The 19838-nt window shown below is 41.2% G+C and overlaps 1 protein-coding gene across 2 annotated transcripts in view; it reads right to left on the bottom strand.

Annotated features, from left to right (window-relative positions):
• Positions 1 to 2977: 2977 nt before the first annotated feature.
• The window catches only part of MOB1B (MOB kinase activator 1B), a 34671-nt gene continuing 17810 nt past the window's right edge, over positions 2978 to 19838 (bottom strand). Inside the window, exons 2-7 of one of the 2 annotated variants that reach the window (XM_079991235.1) lie at positions 18265 to 18431; positions 13671 to 13764; positions 10995 to 11128; positions 9362 to 9525; positions 8061 to 8144; positions 2978 to 7357 (exon numbers count right to left, since the gene is read on the bottom strand). In XM_079991235.1, coding sequence (XP_079847361.1) covers positions 8067 to 8144; positions 9362 to 9525; positions 10995 to 11128; positions 13671 to 13764; positions 18265 to 18431 — 637 coding nt within the window. In that variant the 3' untranslated portion in view covers positions 2978 to 7357; positions 8061 to 8066. Of the gene's footprint in view, positions 8145 to 9361; positions 9526 to 10994; positions 11129 to 13670; positions 13765 to 18264; positions 18432 to 19838 lie in introns of both variants that reach the window. The other variant, XM_079991236.1, reaches the window with a different exon arrangement.

The following is a 19838-nucleotide window of genomic DNA, read 5'->3' on the forward strand; positions in this document are numbered from 1 at the left end:
AGTCCACCCCCCTTTCTGCAATTACGTCGTTGCCATGGCAGCTTGCCAGGCTTCTGGGGCGAGATCGCGCTCCGCCTTCCAAGAGGAGATTTTAAAGCTTTCTTAGAAATAACGTTTAAAATGCCGCGTGTTGTGGTCTTTCTCTGCTGTGATCTTTGAAAAGGCATATAGCCTAGGAGGCTTTGAGACCCGGGATTACGGGAGAAGCTACGCATATTGTGGATCAGGGATGGTGGATCTGAGGCCCACTGGTTAGGGATGGTGGGAGTTAGGAGTCTCCGTAACGTCTGGAAGGCTTTCGATCCTGGTTCAAATTCTCCCTTAATTCAGTTTTAGATCATCCAGCTTCAGGATAGCATAAAAAACATCAGGTGAGTTCTGCTGGGTCAAGCCAATGGCCCATCTAGTCCAGCATCTTGTTCTCAGAGTGGTCACCTAGATGTCTAGGAGGAGGAGTAGTAGTTTGGATTTGATATCCCGCTTTATCACTACCCTAAGGAGTCTCAAAGCGGCTTACATTCTCCTTTCCCTTCCTCCCCCACAACAAACACTCTGTGAGGTGAGTGAGGCTGAGAGACGTCAGAGAAGTGTGACTGGCCCAAGGTCACCCAGCAGCTGCATGTGGAGGAGCAGGGGAGCGAACCCGGTTCACCAGATTACTAGGAAACCTACACGGAGGATCTAAGCACAAGAACACACCTTCCCTCCTGTGGTTTCCAAAAATTGGTATTCAGAAGCATTGCTACCTCCAGCCGTGGAGGCACATCGTAACCATCACGGCTACCAACCATCAATAGCCTTCTCCAACATGAATTTCACCTAATCTCTTTTCAGAGGTATACTTGGGATCTGTTACATCCCTGACAAGGAGCTGAATTGCTGCCGCCGCCAATCACTTTACTGCAATACCCATATTCAAAATTACTACATTTTACATGACCCAGATACTCAAAGTGAGGAAGAATGGCCCACTTTTGTGCTGCGGTGTGAGAAAGACATGTGGCTTTTCCCGTATTTGATCTCACTGCAACAGCAGCAGCATGTCGCCACATGTATAGCGTCATACACTCCACAGGGGTCAGTTCTGCCAACTCCTAGCTACACCTCTGCCTAAGACATCCAAGTGAGTGTAGGGACCTGTTCTTTTATTCCTTAGAAAATGCTATGTGTAGTGATCTAGAAATATAAACACGCAATTCAAAATGTACAGTTTCTGTGCCTTTCACATGGTTTGCATTTGGACGTAGAAACTTTAAAAGTTTCCAGGAGTGTTGTTTTTTTTTTGTTTGGTTTTTTTAATCTTCGAAAAATTCTGAAGAATAGGACCCAGGTAACCTTGAGTTCAGCAATAACATCTGAGAGATTAAGGATGGAATTGGAAAGGGCAAATGCTAATGCGCAGAAAACACAGCAAACGCCAAACAAATACTGGAAGAAAGGCTAGAGGAACAAAATGAGACATCCATAGAAACCTGTTGCCCAGGTTATGGTCAAGACAACCAGAACATCCAAGATTTAGTAGTGGCACACAGTAAAGGCTTCACACAGGAGATGTAAACTATTGTAGCAATTCTGTAGAAATTCCCACACACATTACTGGATGTAGACCACTTCTAAGGGCAAATCTGACTTTAAAGAAATTTCTTGCCCAAATGTGTTGCTCAAACTATTCTAGAATCCATACACATTTTTTATAACAGCTGCAACCAGGGGCACAAATTTTGTAGCCAACAGATGCCCCTTCCTCTACAGTGCAGTTGACAGATCTCATTTACCTTTCATTGCCAACTAAAAGCATCTCTGCTCAGACCCTTTCAGAAGTTTGATGGTGTCTAACTGTTAAATGATGGGAGCAATAGTTTTAAGACAATTTAGTTACAATGGTTTTGTAAGATTTCACTGTGATTGTTGTTTTATGTTAATATCTTGTAACCCACCCTGGCATCCTTAATAAAGAGCAAGCTAAACATTTAAACGGGACGCAGGTGGCGATGTGGGTTAAAGCCTCAGCGCCTAGGACTTGCCGATCGAAAGGTCGGCGGTTCGAATCCCTGCGGCGGGGTGCGCTCCCGCTGCTCGGTCCCAGCGCCTGCCAACCTAGCAGTTCGAAAGCACCTCCGGGTGCAAGTAGATAAATAGGGACCGCTTACCAGCGGGAAGGTAAACGGCGTTTCCGTGTGCGACTCTGGCTCGCCAGAGCAGCGATGTCACGCTGGCCACGTGACCCGGAAGTGTCTCCGGACAGCGCTGGCCCCTGGCCTCTTAAGTGAGATGGGCGCACAACCCCAGAGTCTGTCAAGGCTGGCCCGTATGGGCAGGGGTACCTTTACCTTTACCTTTACCTTTAAACATTTAAACAAATACACAGGGGATATCCAGTGTTAAAGCAGACCCACTGAAATCAATGAACTCAAGTAATGAGTCCATTTCAATGGGTCTGCTTCAAGTATGATTGGTATTTCCCAGGTTCCTAAGCCGTCTTCAAGAGGCACCAAACCAAAACAAACTTGCTTAATTCCAGTTTTGTTTCATGTATCTTTAGACCAAAAGTGAAACCAAACTAGTGCATTCCAGCACTCCTTCCTAACAGCCACATATTACCTTACAGCTTTGTATTGGAAGCGGCACCATTTTGATGGGGAAACAGCCCATGTCTGAGTTTGAGTACAGCTGAGGAAGGACTTCCGTTTTGCACAACTGACTATAATTTCTGGGTAGGCTTGCCTCCCATTTTGAAAACTTCAGTTGTATGCCAAAACTTCAGGGCTATAAGAGTTAAGGAAAATAGAAGGACATCAGGTTTGTTTTATTGCTTTTAGATTTGCCTGCTTTACAAATAGTTCACAAATTCAGGTGAGGTAATCACATAAAGTAATTTGTACGCAAAATGCTCTGATGTGTACAATGTACAGATACATAATGGATGTAGATCCATTGAAAAACGGCAAGTTAGGATGAGGAGGGAAAGAAAAGGCAATCATGGTCAAACATAGCTATTTATTTTTCTTCTTATAAACAGCATTCAGTTCCTTACTGAAAAAGCCTAGAATTTATATATATTTTTCATCCCATCACTTACAACAATCTGTATACATTATTTACATCTTTCCAATACATGTGTTGCAGAATTTCAGACATTCAACTTTTTTTTAAATCAAAAAGCTGTTTTCATTTAAAACAAGTATTGATCAATAATGACTACAAACTGAAGTAATATTGGCACAGTCTGCGTACAGTACAGGTCTCTGTGTTGCATTTTATATTTTAAGCCTATTTTGTCCAGCTGCTTTTGAAGTATTTAAAAGAAGCAGACATCATAGTGTTGCATCTGCAATACCTTCTTGCTTCCAAAAAGCAGGCCCAACACCAGGTTTAGAGAAGGGGTCACTGAGTGAGCTCACACATGAAGGCAAGACTGATACAGCATAAAATCAAGTACAAGGGGAACCAATTTATGCACTCGGAACAATTAAATTGTAAGGCTTTTCCTGTACTGCTTCTAGCTGCCAAGGGGAGAGAGAGAGCTGTATGCGTGAATACTCCTGCCACGAGCTTAAACTCTTTACAGGTGGAAAGCACCTTTAGGAGATGGTTTGCAGTTTAAGCATTCTACCCAAAATGCTGCTTTTTCTTTTGCAAGGAAATCCCTCACCCCGCTGATGATAATGCAACTCCTTCCCCTTCTTACCATCATCAATTGTAGCCTGAGGGTGTGCAGTCCAGCAAGCTAGACTGCTTGATTATGCTGGCTGGACAGACCTAGCCTGATTCAGGCAGGAATCTGTGGCCATAGCAGATGTGCTCTGCGGTGCACATCAGGAAACCTCCATGCTCCTGGATGTTCCCTGTTAGGAGAGCACAAGCAAGTGGTCCTATATTTTATCTAGTCTCCTGTCCCCCCCGCACTGCACTTAAGGCTTTGCCAGTTAAAGTAAGAGTTAGGCAGGTCTGTCTGCATGTACCAGGTTTACCAATGAGTAATATTTACTCAAGCCTTTTAATTTTCACAATACAAGTTAAAAGGTATTGATTTTTATGGCAATATTTAGCAAACACAACATCTGTGAATAAATGTCTTCAAAAATGGAACCAAATGACCTTTCAAAAGATTTGTGTTCCCAGAATGACCTAGTTATACATGTACAAAAATAATGAGTACAGCTTAGTGGCTATAAAAATTAATTTCCCCTAAAAATACAGTTATCTATGAAAAAACTATTGAAAGGACAGTGTTCTTGGAGAAGAAAAAAAACCAAGCAAACGAAGAGTTTCAAAAGTTGAATTACTTTGCCATTTTAGGAGGGAACTGAATTTCAAAAAATGAAACTATGTGTACAACTGGCAGAAATAAGATGCCAACTAAACTTTTACTTAAATTTAAGTATCTTACTCCTAAGGTGGCTAGTGGTTCTATCAATGCAGTCTAGAAAACCCTAAATAGTTACCTATTAAAAGAAATGCAATGGAAAGAAATGAACATATTAAGTAACATGAGAATGTCGCAGTTGAAAAATTGGCATGTCCACCTTTTTGTTTTGATTTAATATGAAAGCAGAAATTTCACCTATAATATAGTATTCCAGGGGGAAAGAATACATGTCAGCTGGTTTAAGATATTCCCAAGCTGATTTTTTTTTATTTTAAAAAAAATCTTAAAACTTTGTATGGCAATTCAAGGCAAGAGCTCAAGGAAAAGAGAGGGAAAATATGAAAAGGTAAGAAGAGTCAATAGCAGCAAATTGGCCTTTTGCCTGTAAAGGGAACTTTAGAGAGAGATTTCAGTTCTAAAAGATTAAAGAGTCTCTGGTTTTCTATCTTAAAAGTAACTGCAAATATTCAGAGTTCTAGATTGCATAGTAAGCAGTAAACAAAAACTTGACATGAACTTACAGAAGAGCTATTAATCCTTTTGAAAGCTTTCTGGCTAAAGCTGAGTTACCACTAAAATATTGTGGGACATTTTTATATTTACGCAATGAACATGGATCCCTGACACGAATATGCAAAGTATACATACAATTTCTATGGTCAGAATTAAAAAAAATCTGTCTTAACAATGTAATTCCTTGTTCACTGGCCTAAGAAAGCACAACCCAACGGCTTTAATGGACTTGCACCAACTTCCATGACCATCAATTTTACTCTGTCTCATCAGATTGAGGAAGGTTACCTCCTGAAGTTATTAACCCCATCACCAAAACAAAGAAACACACTGAAAGCTGCAATAAGAGTAAAACTGGTTCAGACTTTTGAAGCTCCTTCGCTCTTCCTCCACAATGTAAAAGAGTGTTAAAATACAATGGCTGGCTGTGACTAAAAAGCAGCCTGGCATTTAGCAGAGTACCCTTTCAAGATTGAAACCCAGATCCAGACTATAATTTTGTGGATTTTAAAATACTAAGGTGTTCAGTTTTCAAAATCCTTGGTCAGATGAAAAAAATCAAGGAGACCTGGATTTACATTTGAATGCATTGGTAAAATAGTATATATTGTGTCTGAAGGCCATCACCGAAAAATGTAAAAGTTCCCAATGCAATACAAAGATATACTCTGTGTTCGATACAAAGAGATATCTTCAGTGTTTTCGTTTTCAAGTTTAATGAAATCAACAGAGTTTAACTAAATGTACTCTCAGTGATCTCCAGCCTTTTATTATCCAACCAAGAAGTCAGCGAACGAAAGCAAACCAAATTATCCCCCCCTACAATGAGCATTTGAAACTTAATACACTCTCATTGTACCTTTATAGAACAGACTTACCTTATAGAAGGTTCACAACAGTCCCTAAAAAAATTGTGTGCGTTTGTGTGTGTTAAATTAACATTTCAAGGGATTGAAATTGCTCATCAGTGGGAAACATTTAAATAGTAACTTCCTTCCTTATAAACTGCTGTCTGTAAATTCCAATTTTTTAAAAGGTTCTCAAACATCTATTTAAATATTTGATCTCAGAATGGTAAGCCTGACTTCTATAAAATCAAGCCTGGACATAGATTAGCATATGTAATACCATAAAAGATTAGCATATGTAATACCATGTGTGCATATTAAGTAGTACCCAAACTGCTGATCATTTATTTTGCTAAATCTACATGCAGAATTATGGTGCTCCATGCAATATGTACATTAGGTACAATGAGCAAGGGCTACCTAATTATCAAGGTGAAGTAAGCCTAGATGAGTTCACAGCATTTCTTGTTTTTCCTTTTATGACTGAGTTACAAAAAATTCAAGACCACGTCTTAAGCTCAAGAGCGTGTTGAATACTGGATAATGCAGTGTTTAAAACACACATTGTGCATATGTAACTTACATACACTGCAAAAAACATGCTATGGGAAGGTGTTGTGCACACAAGATTTTAAAAGGGATATGCATGGGCACACAGCTTATGTCTGAAATGCATACTCAATAAGACACCACTTTGTGAATTTGCAGATTCAGATCATGTTCACCCAAGGAAGGCTATCTCTATACTACACAGAACTCCGTTTTAAATCATTCTGTGCAAACTGGTTTAAGAACATCTGAAGAGTATGATGCATCAGCAAAAAAACCCAACATTTTAGATTTAACACTATATAATCAGAGAAGTGGCAAGTTGCAAATGTGCAAGAAAGATCTGATTGTATATAGAACTCTGAATTAAACCTGACAGTTTTATGAACATGTGGGAATCAGAGACAGCTCATGTTCTAAACTTCTAAGAATGAAAAGTCTTGGGTGCTATCAAAAACATCCACAAACCAACAGGTGATGGTTATCTGGGTGCTTGGTTATAAGGTACTGGGTCATCTCATTTGAAAGGAGGGGAAGAAACAAAGAAAGAGTGACAAAAATACAAAATATGTGTGAGTAAAAGTAAACAGAGACATCTAAAAACATGAAAAAGTGGTACTGTGTGCCGTATAAGAAAACTGCTGCGTTTGAGTGTAAAGTTAGGACTGTAGTGGGACTGTGTGCTCAGGATGAATGGAATGGCAAGTGTTCCGTACGATAAATGGATTGAGGCAGTTTGCAACTAAGGAGCCCACACTTGTACGTCAAGTGAGATTTCTGCCACTCGCAATAAAATGACTGGTGGATTTAAAAGTATTTTTAAAATCCTTGTTAACACCACTGTTGTTCTCCATAAACAACTTCCCCTTGTTTCCTCTTGATGCTCTGGCAAGGCTACTGATTTATACGGGTAAGAAAGCTTACAGTACAGTTTGACCTCCCTTGATCATCAAAATCAGGCTGGCTAATCTAAAGGAAAGTTGAATGTTTGAAGAGCAAATGCAAGCAACAAAGAAGAAAGTGGTCAACCCCCATGCTGTCCTTAGTCCTCCACAGATGCAAGACGTTGGGTGGGTTTCTGAGGACATAAAAAAAAGAAAGAAAAATGAGCCCCCTCTCTCCCCCACTTCCTGTAGCCCACATTCATCTCTAAAGGCATTGTTTTGCATTAAAAGCTGGAGATCACTTATAGAAGTTATGGCTTTTTAAAAAAAGGTTTACACATATTTATTTATATCTAACAAGAAGTGTAAGTCCTGGGGAGCAATTTGTGTTTTCTGGTTCCAGCAATGTTCTTTGTATGTGCTTTGTACCTCAGAAGAGAGTCTGCCAAGGCACTTAGAGAATGTTAAGTCTCTTAAAGGACTTTCTGAGAATGGGCTGCAACTGGCAATGCAGAACCCATACAACCAGCAGTGTCACATTTCCCAACAAGCATGTATTTTTTTTCTCTCCTTTATAAACACTCGACATCTGCTAAAAGAAGATTACACAACAAACAATAACAGAAAGCCATTTACTGTGTGTGTCTCACTAAAGACAAACGAGTTCCGCTAATAAAAGCACAGAGAATGGATCTAGGTTGCCCAAATAAAAAACAAGAACAGGTTTCCTTTTCTTTCTAAAAACATAAACAAAAATTTAAAAGGCTGCAAGCCTCTTCACACGCTTGCTCAGGAGTAAGTTCCATGGATCATAATCAGTGTGCAGAGGATTGCAGCTCAAATCCCTAAAACACCACATGCCTGCTTAAACCAAACAAGTGATTTGCACAAATTCACTTCTGCTTATCTGTCCTTTGAAGTGAGTTTTTCAATCAATTCTTGAAGTGGAGCAAGTTCTCTTCTGTCTATAAGGTTAAATTCCTGTGGAAGGCAGAAAAAGACCAACAATTCAGTTCAATATCTAGCAGGATATCCATTAGTTATCAACAGCATTATTTTACCCTATGTAACTGAAAACACAATTATCTTAAGCTGGAGGTAAAAGCAGTCAACACAGCTTTTAGGAAGAACAAAGATGAGGGCAAGGCACACCGAAACTAAGACTAAAAGAAATATCCCCATCCGAGAAAGACAGATATTAAAGTTCATTGTGGGGAGATTCCACAGAGAGCATTGCCCTAGCTGCTGCTATTGCAGAGATCAGAAGAGAACCAAGTGAGGTTCTCATTTCACTCCTCTAGGCATGTTCACTTGCCTCTTGCTGATATGTGAGAGGATCACCAGTGTCCCAGTTAGAACTCTAGAATATTCATGAACCTGCACTACTTAGGTGCAGAATCTATATGTGGGACTACACATGGCACATGAAGAAATCCAGCAATATTTTTAATTCTAGGTTGGTGGCCAAATGCTACCAAACACCTCTAACAATAGAAGTCTGCCATGCAATCTGTGATACGACTAATTTCCATTCCACACAGAAGGATTTCAGCATTTCCAAATGGGATATATAATCCTAAAGGAACTGCTTTTACAGTAATCAGATAATCACTTATGCATATTTTTAAATATCCAGTTAAAGTGCACAGAGGTTTCTGGTTATGCATATTCACCATTCATGTCACATTAAGGAGATCACAAAAGAAAATATTTGGCTGGTGGCTTTACTGTACAGTTTTTGGAACCTGCTAAAACCTTTTTCGTTAGGCAAGCCTACCCAAACATGTAATTTTACTAGGTTTATTTGTTTTAAGACTACTAATTTTATTTACCTATTTTTTTTAAAAAAATACGTCAGCTTGTTTTTAAATGTTTAATTCTGTTGGTATTTTTAGATTAATGCTTTATATTTTATAGAACCTCCTTTGATTTTCTGGTTGATTAAGATAGAGTATATAAGTCTTTCAAATAAATAAATAGCTCCAAACCTTTTCTCCCAATAATACTTCACGGCATGACATAGAACTTAATTGGGAATAGGGCACAGCAGACAACATTAGAATCATGTTAGAGAGAAACTTCAAATGTACTGAAGAATACAAGGATCCCTAGTTACTGCAATAAGCAACAGAAAACTCAAAAGAGAATGCGAGCCCACGCTCCATCTTGCAGGGAAATATTAAGTCATGCCTAGATACCTGAACAAAAAAGATAAAGTGCTTGAAGGATGTGTTGAGATGTGCCTCTTCTTGCAGCTGAATGACTGGATCAAAGTGCTGGTGGTAGATGTGAGCATAAACTCTGAAGAGACGCTTTAGGATCGTTTTAGCTACCGACATGAAGTTCTTTGGGAAAGGAACACCTAGAAATCAACAAAGCAAACGTCCAAGTGTTTACATTCAAGCCCTACAAAGAATGCAGGGTTGTATCCAACAAAACCATCCTGTTCACACAACTATGACCACTTGCAAAACAGAACTTCCCCTCTCTTCGCCCCCAGATCTGTTCTGGGGTTTACCCTAAGCATCCAGAGCAGGTTGGGGGTGGGAGGGGGAGAGAAAAGAGGAAGGGGAAGTTCTGTTGCACAAGTAGAAGCAGCCTTTGTGCTGATGAGACAGGTTCATTAGATACAACCCCCCGCTGCTATCATGCTCAAAACTCATCTAGATAGTGGCTTCTTGCTTCAGTGCATAAGCTGTAGCACAATACATGACCCATGCAGCAAGCATAAGAAGCCACTCACAAGGAATACAGAGTTCTTGTCATCCCATGAATGGGCAGGGAGCAGCACAGGTTTAAACAGCCCATGTATCAGGACTGAGAACCACAAATATCGGAAAAGTACCATCTATGCAAGTGTTTTTCTAGCATGAATGTGATCTCGCAGTGAAGACCCCATAAGGAGTCTCGCTGCGGCATTCTGCACCCGCTGGAGTTTCTGGGTCAGTCCCAAGGGCAGCCCCACATAGAGCGAGTTACAATAATCCAGTCTGGAGGTGACCATCGCGTGGATCACAGTGGCTAAGTCAGGGCGAGAGAGGTAAGGAGCCAACTGCTTAGCTTGGCGGGGATGAAAAAATGCCGCCTTTGTTATAGCTGCAATCTGCGCCTCCATGGAGAGGGAGGTATCGAAGATTACACCCAAACCCTTAACGGACGGTGCTGACACTAACTGCACCCCCGCAAGAGATGGGAGTTGCCCCCTCAATCCCATATCGTCCTGTCCCAGCCAGAGGACCTCTGTCTTCGAAGGATTTAACTTCAACCGGCTCCCACGTAACCATCCAGCCACAGCTTCCAAGCATCTGATCAGTGTGTCTGGGGCCGAGTCAGGATGGCCATCCATCAACAGATAGAGTTGGTTGTCATCAGCATACCGATGGCAGCCCAGCCCAAAACTCCGGACAAGCTGGGCGAGGGGGCGCATAAAGATGTTAGAAAGCATCGGGGAGAGTATCGCACCCTGGGGCACTCCACACACCAAGGAGTGGCGGGATGACAATCCCCCCCCCCAAGCGCCACCCTCTGTCCCTGACCAGAGAGAAACGAGCATAGCCATTGAAGGACTGTGCCCTGGATCCCCACGTCGGCAAGGCGGTGGTCCAGGAGTTTGTGATCGACCATGTCGAAGGCTGCTGACAGGTCTAGAAGAATCAGCAGCCCCGACCCGCCTTGATCCAGCTGCCTGCGGAGATCATCTGTTAGGGCGACCAGAGCCGTCTCGGTCCCATGACCAGCGCGGAAGCCGGACTGGAATGGATCCAGAGCCGATGTTTCATCCAGAAACCTACCAAGCTACCTATAGCAGCAATATACTAATTTTAAAATTACCTATTTTGGATGGGAAGAGTGTCTCATCATCCAGCTGGTCCTGAACCCATGTCATAAGGTAGTCAATGTACTTTGGTGCTGAACACTTGATTGGCTTCTTTATGTTTGTCCCATCTGCCCAGTGGTACTCATATCTGGAATGAAACAGGGTTAAAAGACATCCCTTTAATTAAATCCAGGACTGTACACACTAAACAAATGAATTATTGTTTTTATAACATTGGGATATCAAGGCCTGCTTCAGGTGTGCCCAAGGGCCTGGAAATGCTCAAGAGAATTCTTCTCTCTTTTAACCCCTTCCCCATACACAAGTCTCCTCAGTTTCAAAAGTGATTAGCACAGGGAACAAATTCCCCCCGGGCACTGAGAACCAGTTGGTTGGCATCCAAATATACACACATGAGAATTAGAGTGATTATGGTATCACTATATAAGACGTGACATAATTGGCATTTTGCAAAGCTATCCCTACAACCAGCACTATGGTTCAAGGAGAATTATCGTGCTAACCATGTTACAATGCCCCAAACCTCATAGTATCTCAAGCCAGAGGCAAGTTCTTCCCCAATGCAGTCATGCCCTTAGCTCATGAAATGCTTTTTAATTTCAGAACTTTTGAAGCTAAGTAACACGTGCATTAAACACACTCATTCATGTTCTACTCCTTTTTAATCTAAAGCTAACAGTCTAGTTTTATACTTTAATAGCATTGGATTTAAAATTATGGTACAGTATTGCATATAGCTTAACTGATGCAAATGACACATTAAGTGGAATAGTAAAGCAGAAAACATTCAGCCATGAACCTTAATTATTCCAGAACCTGGTCTCTGATCCCTTCCACAGCCTCCTTAAACAGCCTTCTTTTTGATAATCTTAATATTATGCACAGCTCCGTCAAATTTTCTCTTTCTCTTGTTTGGAGTGAAACTACTGTATTTCAGCTCAGCACACATTTCCAGGATAGCAAGCAACAGTGTAACAAATCAAACACAAGACACCCATGGAGAGAGCTTCAATGTATCTATGAACCAGAACACTGTAATTAAGCAATGTTTTCAGAACTCTCTGATCTTACGGTAGGAAACTATGAATTGGCTTCTTTTGAGCCAATGCAGTAATGATATGCAAGCAAAATTTGAAAAAATTCCCTTAAAACAGTCATGTATTCCACAAGAACCGAGTAAAACAATAAATGCTAAAGCCACTTTCTTCTGTATTGCATTGATATTCAGCATGGAGGGCCACTTTGGAAACTGGTACCTCGCACCTATATTCACCCATTTAAAATTTTCAGAAATCTATCAGCTGAACAAAATAGGAAGATCTGAATGAATGCCAGAAACTGGCTTCAGAACATGTGGAACATTTTGGGCTGGAGACAGACCAGTTGTCAGGGGAGTTGAAATGGTTAGGAAGAGCCATCAAATCCCATAGCGTACATCAGGGTTGTCAAATCTGCAACTGTTAGACAACCAAATTGTACGTAAAGAGAGACCAGTAAAGCCTGTTTTGCACCTTGTAAGTTCAAGTGCAGTTTACTTCCAAGTTATGTGTGCATAAGATTACAGTATTAACCAAGGTCTGCACACCCACTTCAAACCAGTTACATATCCTGGCTTGTGGCCATTCTTTTCTCTAAACAGTGGCTTTCAGACACAATAATTAAGGAAAGCGACTGATAGTGAAATGTTATGCTTGCACATGGCATCTGAATAGCTAACCCAAGAAAAACAGCTGCTTAATTGTAGTGAATAAGAGGCAACCATTGCCTCTTACTGCAAACGGTGCCAGTGTAATAACATGTCTGTGAGTAAAAGATTTACATATCCGCCTTCATTTTTAACCATGTTCAGCTTTTGCCAGCTAATAAATTTGGAAGAGATCAGAAAAGTCCTTTAATCAAGGTTTCTGTACTGAAAATAAAACCCTGCATCCAAACAACTCTGATTCAACCAGTCGTCAAGGTATATTAAGACACAGAGAAACAGAGACAGATCATGCTATTTCCAGATGCATCAGTAGAACTAAAAGGACAAGGCAACTAAATATGTATATATGTATGTAAAGGGGAAACAAAAGGGGGGGACCTATACAGACACATATATTTAATGGTCCTCTCCTGTCTTAACAACACTGCTTAGCGTAGGAGACAGCAAATAGAGGACCCTGAGCCAACCCAACCCACTAGATGGTATTGCTTAATCCCAGTTACCAAGCTTCAGGCAAGTGTGCTGTTGAAGCAGTTGTAGTTGTGGGAAAGGGATTATCTAGTGGGCTACCTTAGGTAGCTGGAAATCGGAGTTAATCACTATCATTTTTAAAATAAAAAAGGGTTTCCAGTTCTCAGGGTTGTAGAGATGAAAAACATGCCGGCAATATTTGCAATTCAGCAGTTCAAGGTCAGATCATGGCCTTCAGGACTATTAAATTCCTCCTGCTCTGCTCTCACTCACACTTTCATTGACCTCCCACCACCAAACAAATCTGTAAAGAATTCGATCAGGCTAAAAGCAAAAACATGAAACACAGAACTTCAGCTTCTTTGTAAATAAAATTTCAGGGTTTTAACTTACTAAGAGTAGCAATTATCATTGTTTAAAACCCAATGAAAAATGAAAAACAGCAAGTATTTTATGTCTCATAGTTTCAAAGTCGCATAACTAGCATTCTTACTTTGGACCTGCAGACATCACTGGGCAGCTCTCTTCTGTGCAGAAGTCTGTAATTGTCCCATAAAGCATGTTGATCTGGTTGAAGAAGTCCACAGCTGTATATATAAAAAATAGGAACGATTTCAATTTGGCAGATAAAAAGTGTTGTGCAAGCTAGTTGCAAGCTAGACCATTCACACAGCTTCTCAGCAAAAGTACTCTGCTGTGTTTAATATGTTACTATACAAAGGAAATGCCAGTCAGAAAACAGACTAAGACCTCCAGAAAGACTCACATAACAAGATAAGTGTACTAAAATGGTTTTGAAACTATATAATCTATGTTTGTTAAAAGTGGTGAAAGTACAAATACGCAATCCTCTGGCTTTCCATTCCTTCCAGTGAAATAGGATCCTTAGAGTCAAACCATCTACAACTGCTAAACACACATCAATGGCTCAGTGTCTACCTCATCTCTTAACATGCTTTGCTACCTTTACATCCCTTGCTTGGTCGTTCCTCGTCTATGGTATCAGGATCTCTGTCTGGAGTTTATCCCCTGGTGTTATTGAGCAGCATGTCTACCAAAGCAATGCTAAGAAGGCAAAGTTCCTTCTGTTGACTGCTTTATCATTTATTTATAACATTTCTGTATCTTCATCAGTAATACCAGGGAGACTCACAACAATACAAACATGTTTCTCATGAAAGGTAAAGGACCCCTGGACGGTGAAGTCCATTTAAATTCAACTATGGGGTGTGGCATTCACCTCGCTTTCAGGCTGAGGGAGACAGCGTTTGTCTGCAGACAGCTCTTCCGAGTCATGTGGCCAACATGACTAAACCACTTCTGGCACACAAAACACCATGAGTGCCAGAGCGCATGGAAACGCAGTTTACCTTCCCTCCCCAGTGGTACCTATTTATCTATTCACACTGTTATGCTTTCGAACTGCCAGGCTGGCATAAAACATTATATTAAAATACAGCAGAATACAAAAATCACAACAAAACCAGCCAAATTATACTAAAAGGGTGGCACTGAGAACCAGCAAATGCTTGGATGCACCAGAAACTTAATGAAGTTGTGCAAAAACTTAATAAAGGGGGGATGATTCCATAAACTGTGTGCCATGACAGAAACAGTCCATTGTCACTAAGTTGACCATGCAGACTTCATCCAAGTATCTCAGTCTATGGGCAGATTTATGTGGGAGAATGCATTTCTTCATGTACCCAGGTCCTAATTTTTTAAAGGCCCTAAACTTGGCTTGGCAGCAAACTGGCAGCTGGTGCAGTTCTTTCAAAAGTGATGTTATATATTGTACTCATGGTTAGTCTCCCTTTTCTGCAGCTTCCAAGCCAACCTTAAGGGCAGTTCTTCATACACCACACTATGGTAGCGAAATATTGAGGCTATCAAAACACAGTGTGCTTGCACCATGCAATCCTGTCCTGGAATGTGTGCAGCTGACACACTAGCTGAAGCTGGTAAAAGGTGACCCTAGCTACCACCGTCACTTGAACCTATCAGGATTCAGTTACAACTTGTAGACCCTCACCCATCCCACCAGATCCAATCACTGATCCAGGACCTGCACGTCCACACTTGACTCAGATGTCAAAGAGACGTAGAGCAGCATGGCCACTGCCAATGGCTTCACATAGATGTTAAACAACACTGGGGACAAGACTGAACCCTGTGGTACCCCAAAGCATAACTGCTAAGGGGCTGAGGTACAGTCACCCAATACTATTCTGAATCTAGCCTTATAAATAAGACTGGAACCACCAAAGCACAGGACCTCCTACTGCCAACCCAGAGAGTTGGCCCACTAGGAAATCATGGCATCAAAAGCCATTAAGCTATCAAAAAGCAACAGGGTTGCACTCCCCTGCCCCATTTAATACCAAATCTATTACTAGATTGCCCTACTCCAATCCTGAAAAATGCTGAGCACCCTTCTTTCAAGATGCCATTTACAGACTTGTATTTGAAGATTGTGGGACGCAGGTGGCGCTGTGGGTTAAAGCCTCAGCGCCTAGGGCTTGCCGATCGAAAGGTCGGCGGTTCGAATCCCTGCGGCAGGGTGCGCTCCCGCTGCTCGGTCCCAGCGCCTGCCAACCTAGCAGTTCGAAAGCACCTCCGGGTGCAAGTAGATAAATAGGGACCGCTTACCAGCGGGAAGGTAAACGGCGTTTCCGTGTGCGGCTCTGGCTCTGGCTCTGGCTCTGGCCAGAGCAGCGATGTCACGCTGGCCACGTGACCCGGAAGTGTCTCCGGACAGCGCTGGCCCCTGGCCTCTTAAGTGAGATGGGCGCACAACCCCAGAGTCTGTCAAGACTGGCCCGTACGGGCAGGGGTACCTTTACCTTTACCTTTATTTGAAGATTGGCCTTGTAAACAGGAACAGCTGTGCAATTTGTCTTGTTTTAGTTTGGCTGCAGACAAAGCAGCAGCACAAAAGGATTTGTGGCCTTCCACAATCTAATTGGGTGATGTCTGGGAAGTCAAATTATGACAATTTCAATGTCACTGTCATTAAACTGCTATTGAGATCATGGCCTCCTCCATTCAGCAAGACTGACAGATCCTTCCATGCCCTTCAATTCCAGTCAAGGAACACAGGAATTAAAAGTTCCTATGTTCTGAATTTTTTTATTTATTTTCACACAGCTGCGCTCGTATAAGGGCATTATGATACTGGCAATTTTATTCTGTGTTATGTGTTAACTGGATTATGTGTTAACTGGACCATAATCTTGCAATCCTTATAAAGGACACTTTAAGAAAGGTTGGTATTATTACCTCCAAACTGCAGCTAGAGGGGCAGATAGTTGAGGTTGAGAGCAGAACATGAGAGCAGAGCTTGCCTAAGACCACCTATTGAGTTTATGGCAGAGGCAAGATTCAAACCAGGGTCTTCCCAAACCATAGCTCAATCCTTTATCCCAAGATGCAGTTATTCATTCAAAGTTTTCCATCTAGATTTTTTGACACAATATTTTCCACAAAAACAATAGACTGTCTGTAGAATGCTCTCCCCAGGGAAGTTTGCCTGGCGCCTTCATTATAATGTATACGTTTAGGCACCAGCCAAAAATGTTCCTTTTTAACCAGGCCTTTGGTTGCTTTGATTGACACCCTATGCCCTTTTAAAATGTGGGTGGTTTTTTTTTTGGGGGGGGGAGGTAACTGGGTTGTTGTTTTTATTTTCATTATGTATTTTGTGGTTATATATTTTGATTTTATTCTGTAAACTACCCTGAGACCTCCAGGTATAGGGCGGTATATAAATTCAATAAATAATCATCATATTTTAACAACTGATGTTTTAATTCAGCTGTGGGAGGACATGTCTATACAGCAAAACAGCTGTAGATGGAATCTGGGGGAGTCAAACTTACTAGGCTTTTATCAGCTTTCAATGTTTGCTAAAAACAGCGGTGACATTTCTCTCAAGAAGAACAGCTGAAATTTAAAGAAACTAGTATGGAAAATCCCCAGGGAACATGGCAAGTCTTCGAGCCCAAGACAATTCAGCAGCCACATGTGATAAACAACACTGTAAAATCCAGTTCTTCTACTCAAAGAACAGACAGACCACAGCTGGTACCGTATCAGACCTAGAGAATTTGTGATCCATCAAGCTGGACAGAGACAATTAGCCATTTGCTGCAGCTTGCTAGGGCCTCCAATTGCTTCCCCTTTGTGCAGTTCCAGACAAGGGGAAAACCCAGAAAGTTTATCCAGTCCCTGGTGAGTTGCATTCAAATTGGTGAGTCACAAACTGTGCATCTACAAACCTACTTGCCACCTCACTACAGTGAGTGCTTCTGACCTCCTGGTAAGCAGTATACTTGGGAGCATATAGATCACCTCGCCAGATTTGTGCTGTCAACGAATGAAGGAAACAACAGGGGTCTCTCTTTTGCTGCTTGAAGTTTTCCTTTCCGTCTTATTTTCTGGGAACCCGAAAAGTAAGAACTTGCCTCTGTCCCAAGTCCTCCAAGCATGCATGAGAGCTAAGGTGAGTTGGTTTAGTTCACTATTGCTTTCTCCTACTTTGGTATACCTCTGTAAACAGTCAATAGTGGACAGTACACATTCATGTAGTATCCCATGCACACAATTTCTTCTAACCTACCAACTCTAGTTTTGATTTGCTTACCACCTGTCCTATAGAATTAATTTATTAATTTATTAATTTATATCCCACCTTTTTTGTCCTCCAAGGAGCTCAAGGTGGCATACATAGTTCTCCTGCTTGCCCTTTAATCCCCTCAACAACCCTGTGAGGCTGAGATTAGGCTGAGAGACAGTAACTGGCCCAAGGTCAGCCAGGGAGCCCAGTGGGGATTTGAACCCTGACCTCCCAGGCTCTATTCAAACATTCAAGCTACTACATCATACTGGCTGCAGTTACATCATGGCACATTCAACCATTTCTAAAAAGAGTGTTTTCCAGAGGTAAGTTTGCAGAAATAAATTTAACCATTACCATCCCAGGGGAATGAATGTCAAATCTCTCATGACTCCCCTACCCCCCACCCGGTTTTATCAGTCAATATTAATGCTCAAAAAACATGCAGGGGGGAAAAGGTCATGTTACTTACTGTTCACTGCAACCCATTCATTTAGATCTTCACCCTCAGGCAGCATAACAGCCATCCGTAGATTGCCACTTCCAAGAGTGGCCTCTGCATGTTTCAGCAGCTCATATTGGTGAGAGCCTTCTGGAATATTCTTCTTTGGTTTAAAAGTTTTAGAAGAGCGGCTACCACTGCAAAAGGAGGGAAATATTTTGGTTTCAGAAAATCTTGTGTACCGGAGAAAGAGAGAGACAGGTTCACAGAATGATCCCCTAATCTTACACTAAAATTCTTATGAGTTAGAATGTCTTCTCCCCTCCCCACAAAATATAAGATGGCTGTGTGACTAATCTGTTGCATGCTTGGAAACATGATGTACACCCTTATTACATACCACAAAAGGGGGAGGGGAATCCATGAGATTAGCAAAAATACAGATGACATAAACTTCTGTCACACAGTCAAATAGCCAGCATAGGAGCTACTTCTCCATGCTGCAATTCCATCTAGAACACTGATCAAATGGAAAGGTCTACACAAATCCTGCCATTCACATGCAGCCCTTAAATTTACAAGGGAAGGAAGATTATGCAGGATCTCTTAACAGTGAAGCCATAATTAATCTAGGTTAAGTGATCTTGAATCTGTACTCTTGTGTAAAAATATAAGAAGTGTGTTGCTATTTCAAGTGAAAGTTTACATGAAAGTCAAGATTCTTTTTTTTACAAATCTCAGCAACCAGCAAGTGTACAGAGGTCCACTGGAAATTGGCTAGTGATCCATCAGTGCAATACTATCTGACTACCTTCTGCTTTGAGCTACTCATATAACATTTCCTTTCAAATATCTCTCCCTTCTATTTTAGTCCTCTTTGGACCCATTTCTTCAAAGATGTAGAGGAATACATCTACATACTCAAGAAACAGTAACATTCAAGGTGCCCTGTGTTAACCACAGTTTAGCCACAGAACAGCAACATACTGAAAGGCATACAAGAACAACTAAACTTTGAACAATTGTTTTGACAAAGGTTCAAATGCAAAAGGTTAATTTTTTTAAAATTCTATTCTGAACATGTTGGTTCCAATATGGCGGGAAGGCAGGGATAAAAATACTAAGTGTCTTTCTTTTTGGTCAAGGAGTACAATTTACTCAGAAATCTTTAGGTGGTAGAATAGGAAGTCCAATATGTTGTCAACTAAATCAAAGGAACCCTAAAGTCTACTGAACCTACTAACACCTTTTCAGGGGATCAGGTAAATTAATTAACTAAGAAGTAAATTCTAATGAAGATATTTTTCCAACATTCCCTTCTGATCCTCCTGAACAACCATAACATACATGCAAGTTATGCAACTTTGAAAGAAGTAATCTAGTTTGTGTCACCAAAAATATAGAGGCACAAGCTTTAATGAGTTTGTTTTGGGTACTTCAGCATAGGTTACCCGAGCAGTGAAATTTGACACAACTAATCCCCTTAGCAAAGCGAACACAATGAATTAAGCAAACACATAGCATTGGACAGACAGAAAGGAACAAGTCAACGGCGTTGACAGTGTCACCTGAGGCATGGTTTGTCTTATTCCAAAATCTTTAAT

The sequence above is a fragment of the Podarcis cretensis genome (genome assembly GCF_951804945.1).
Source record: "Podarcis cretensis genome assembly, chromosome: 9".
Taxonomy (NCBI): Eukaryota; Metazoa; Chordata; class Lepidosauria; order Squamata; family Lacertidae; genus Podarcis; species Podarcis cretensis.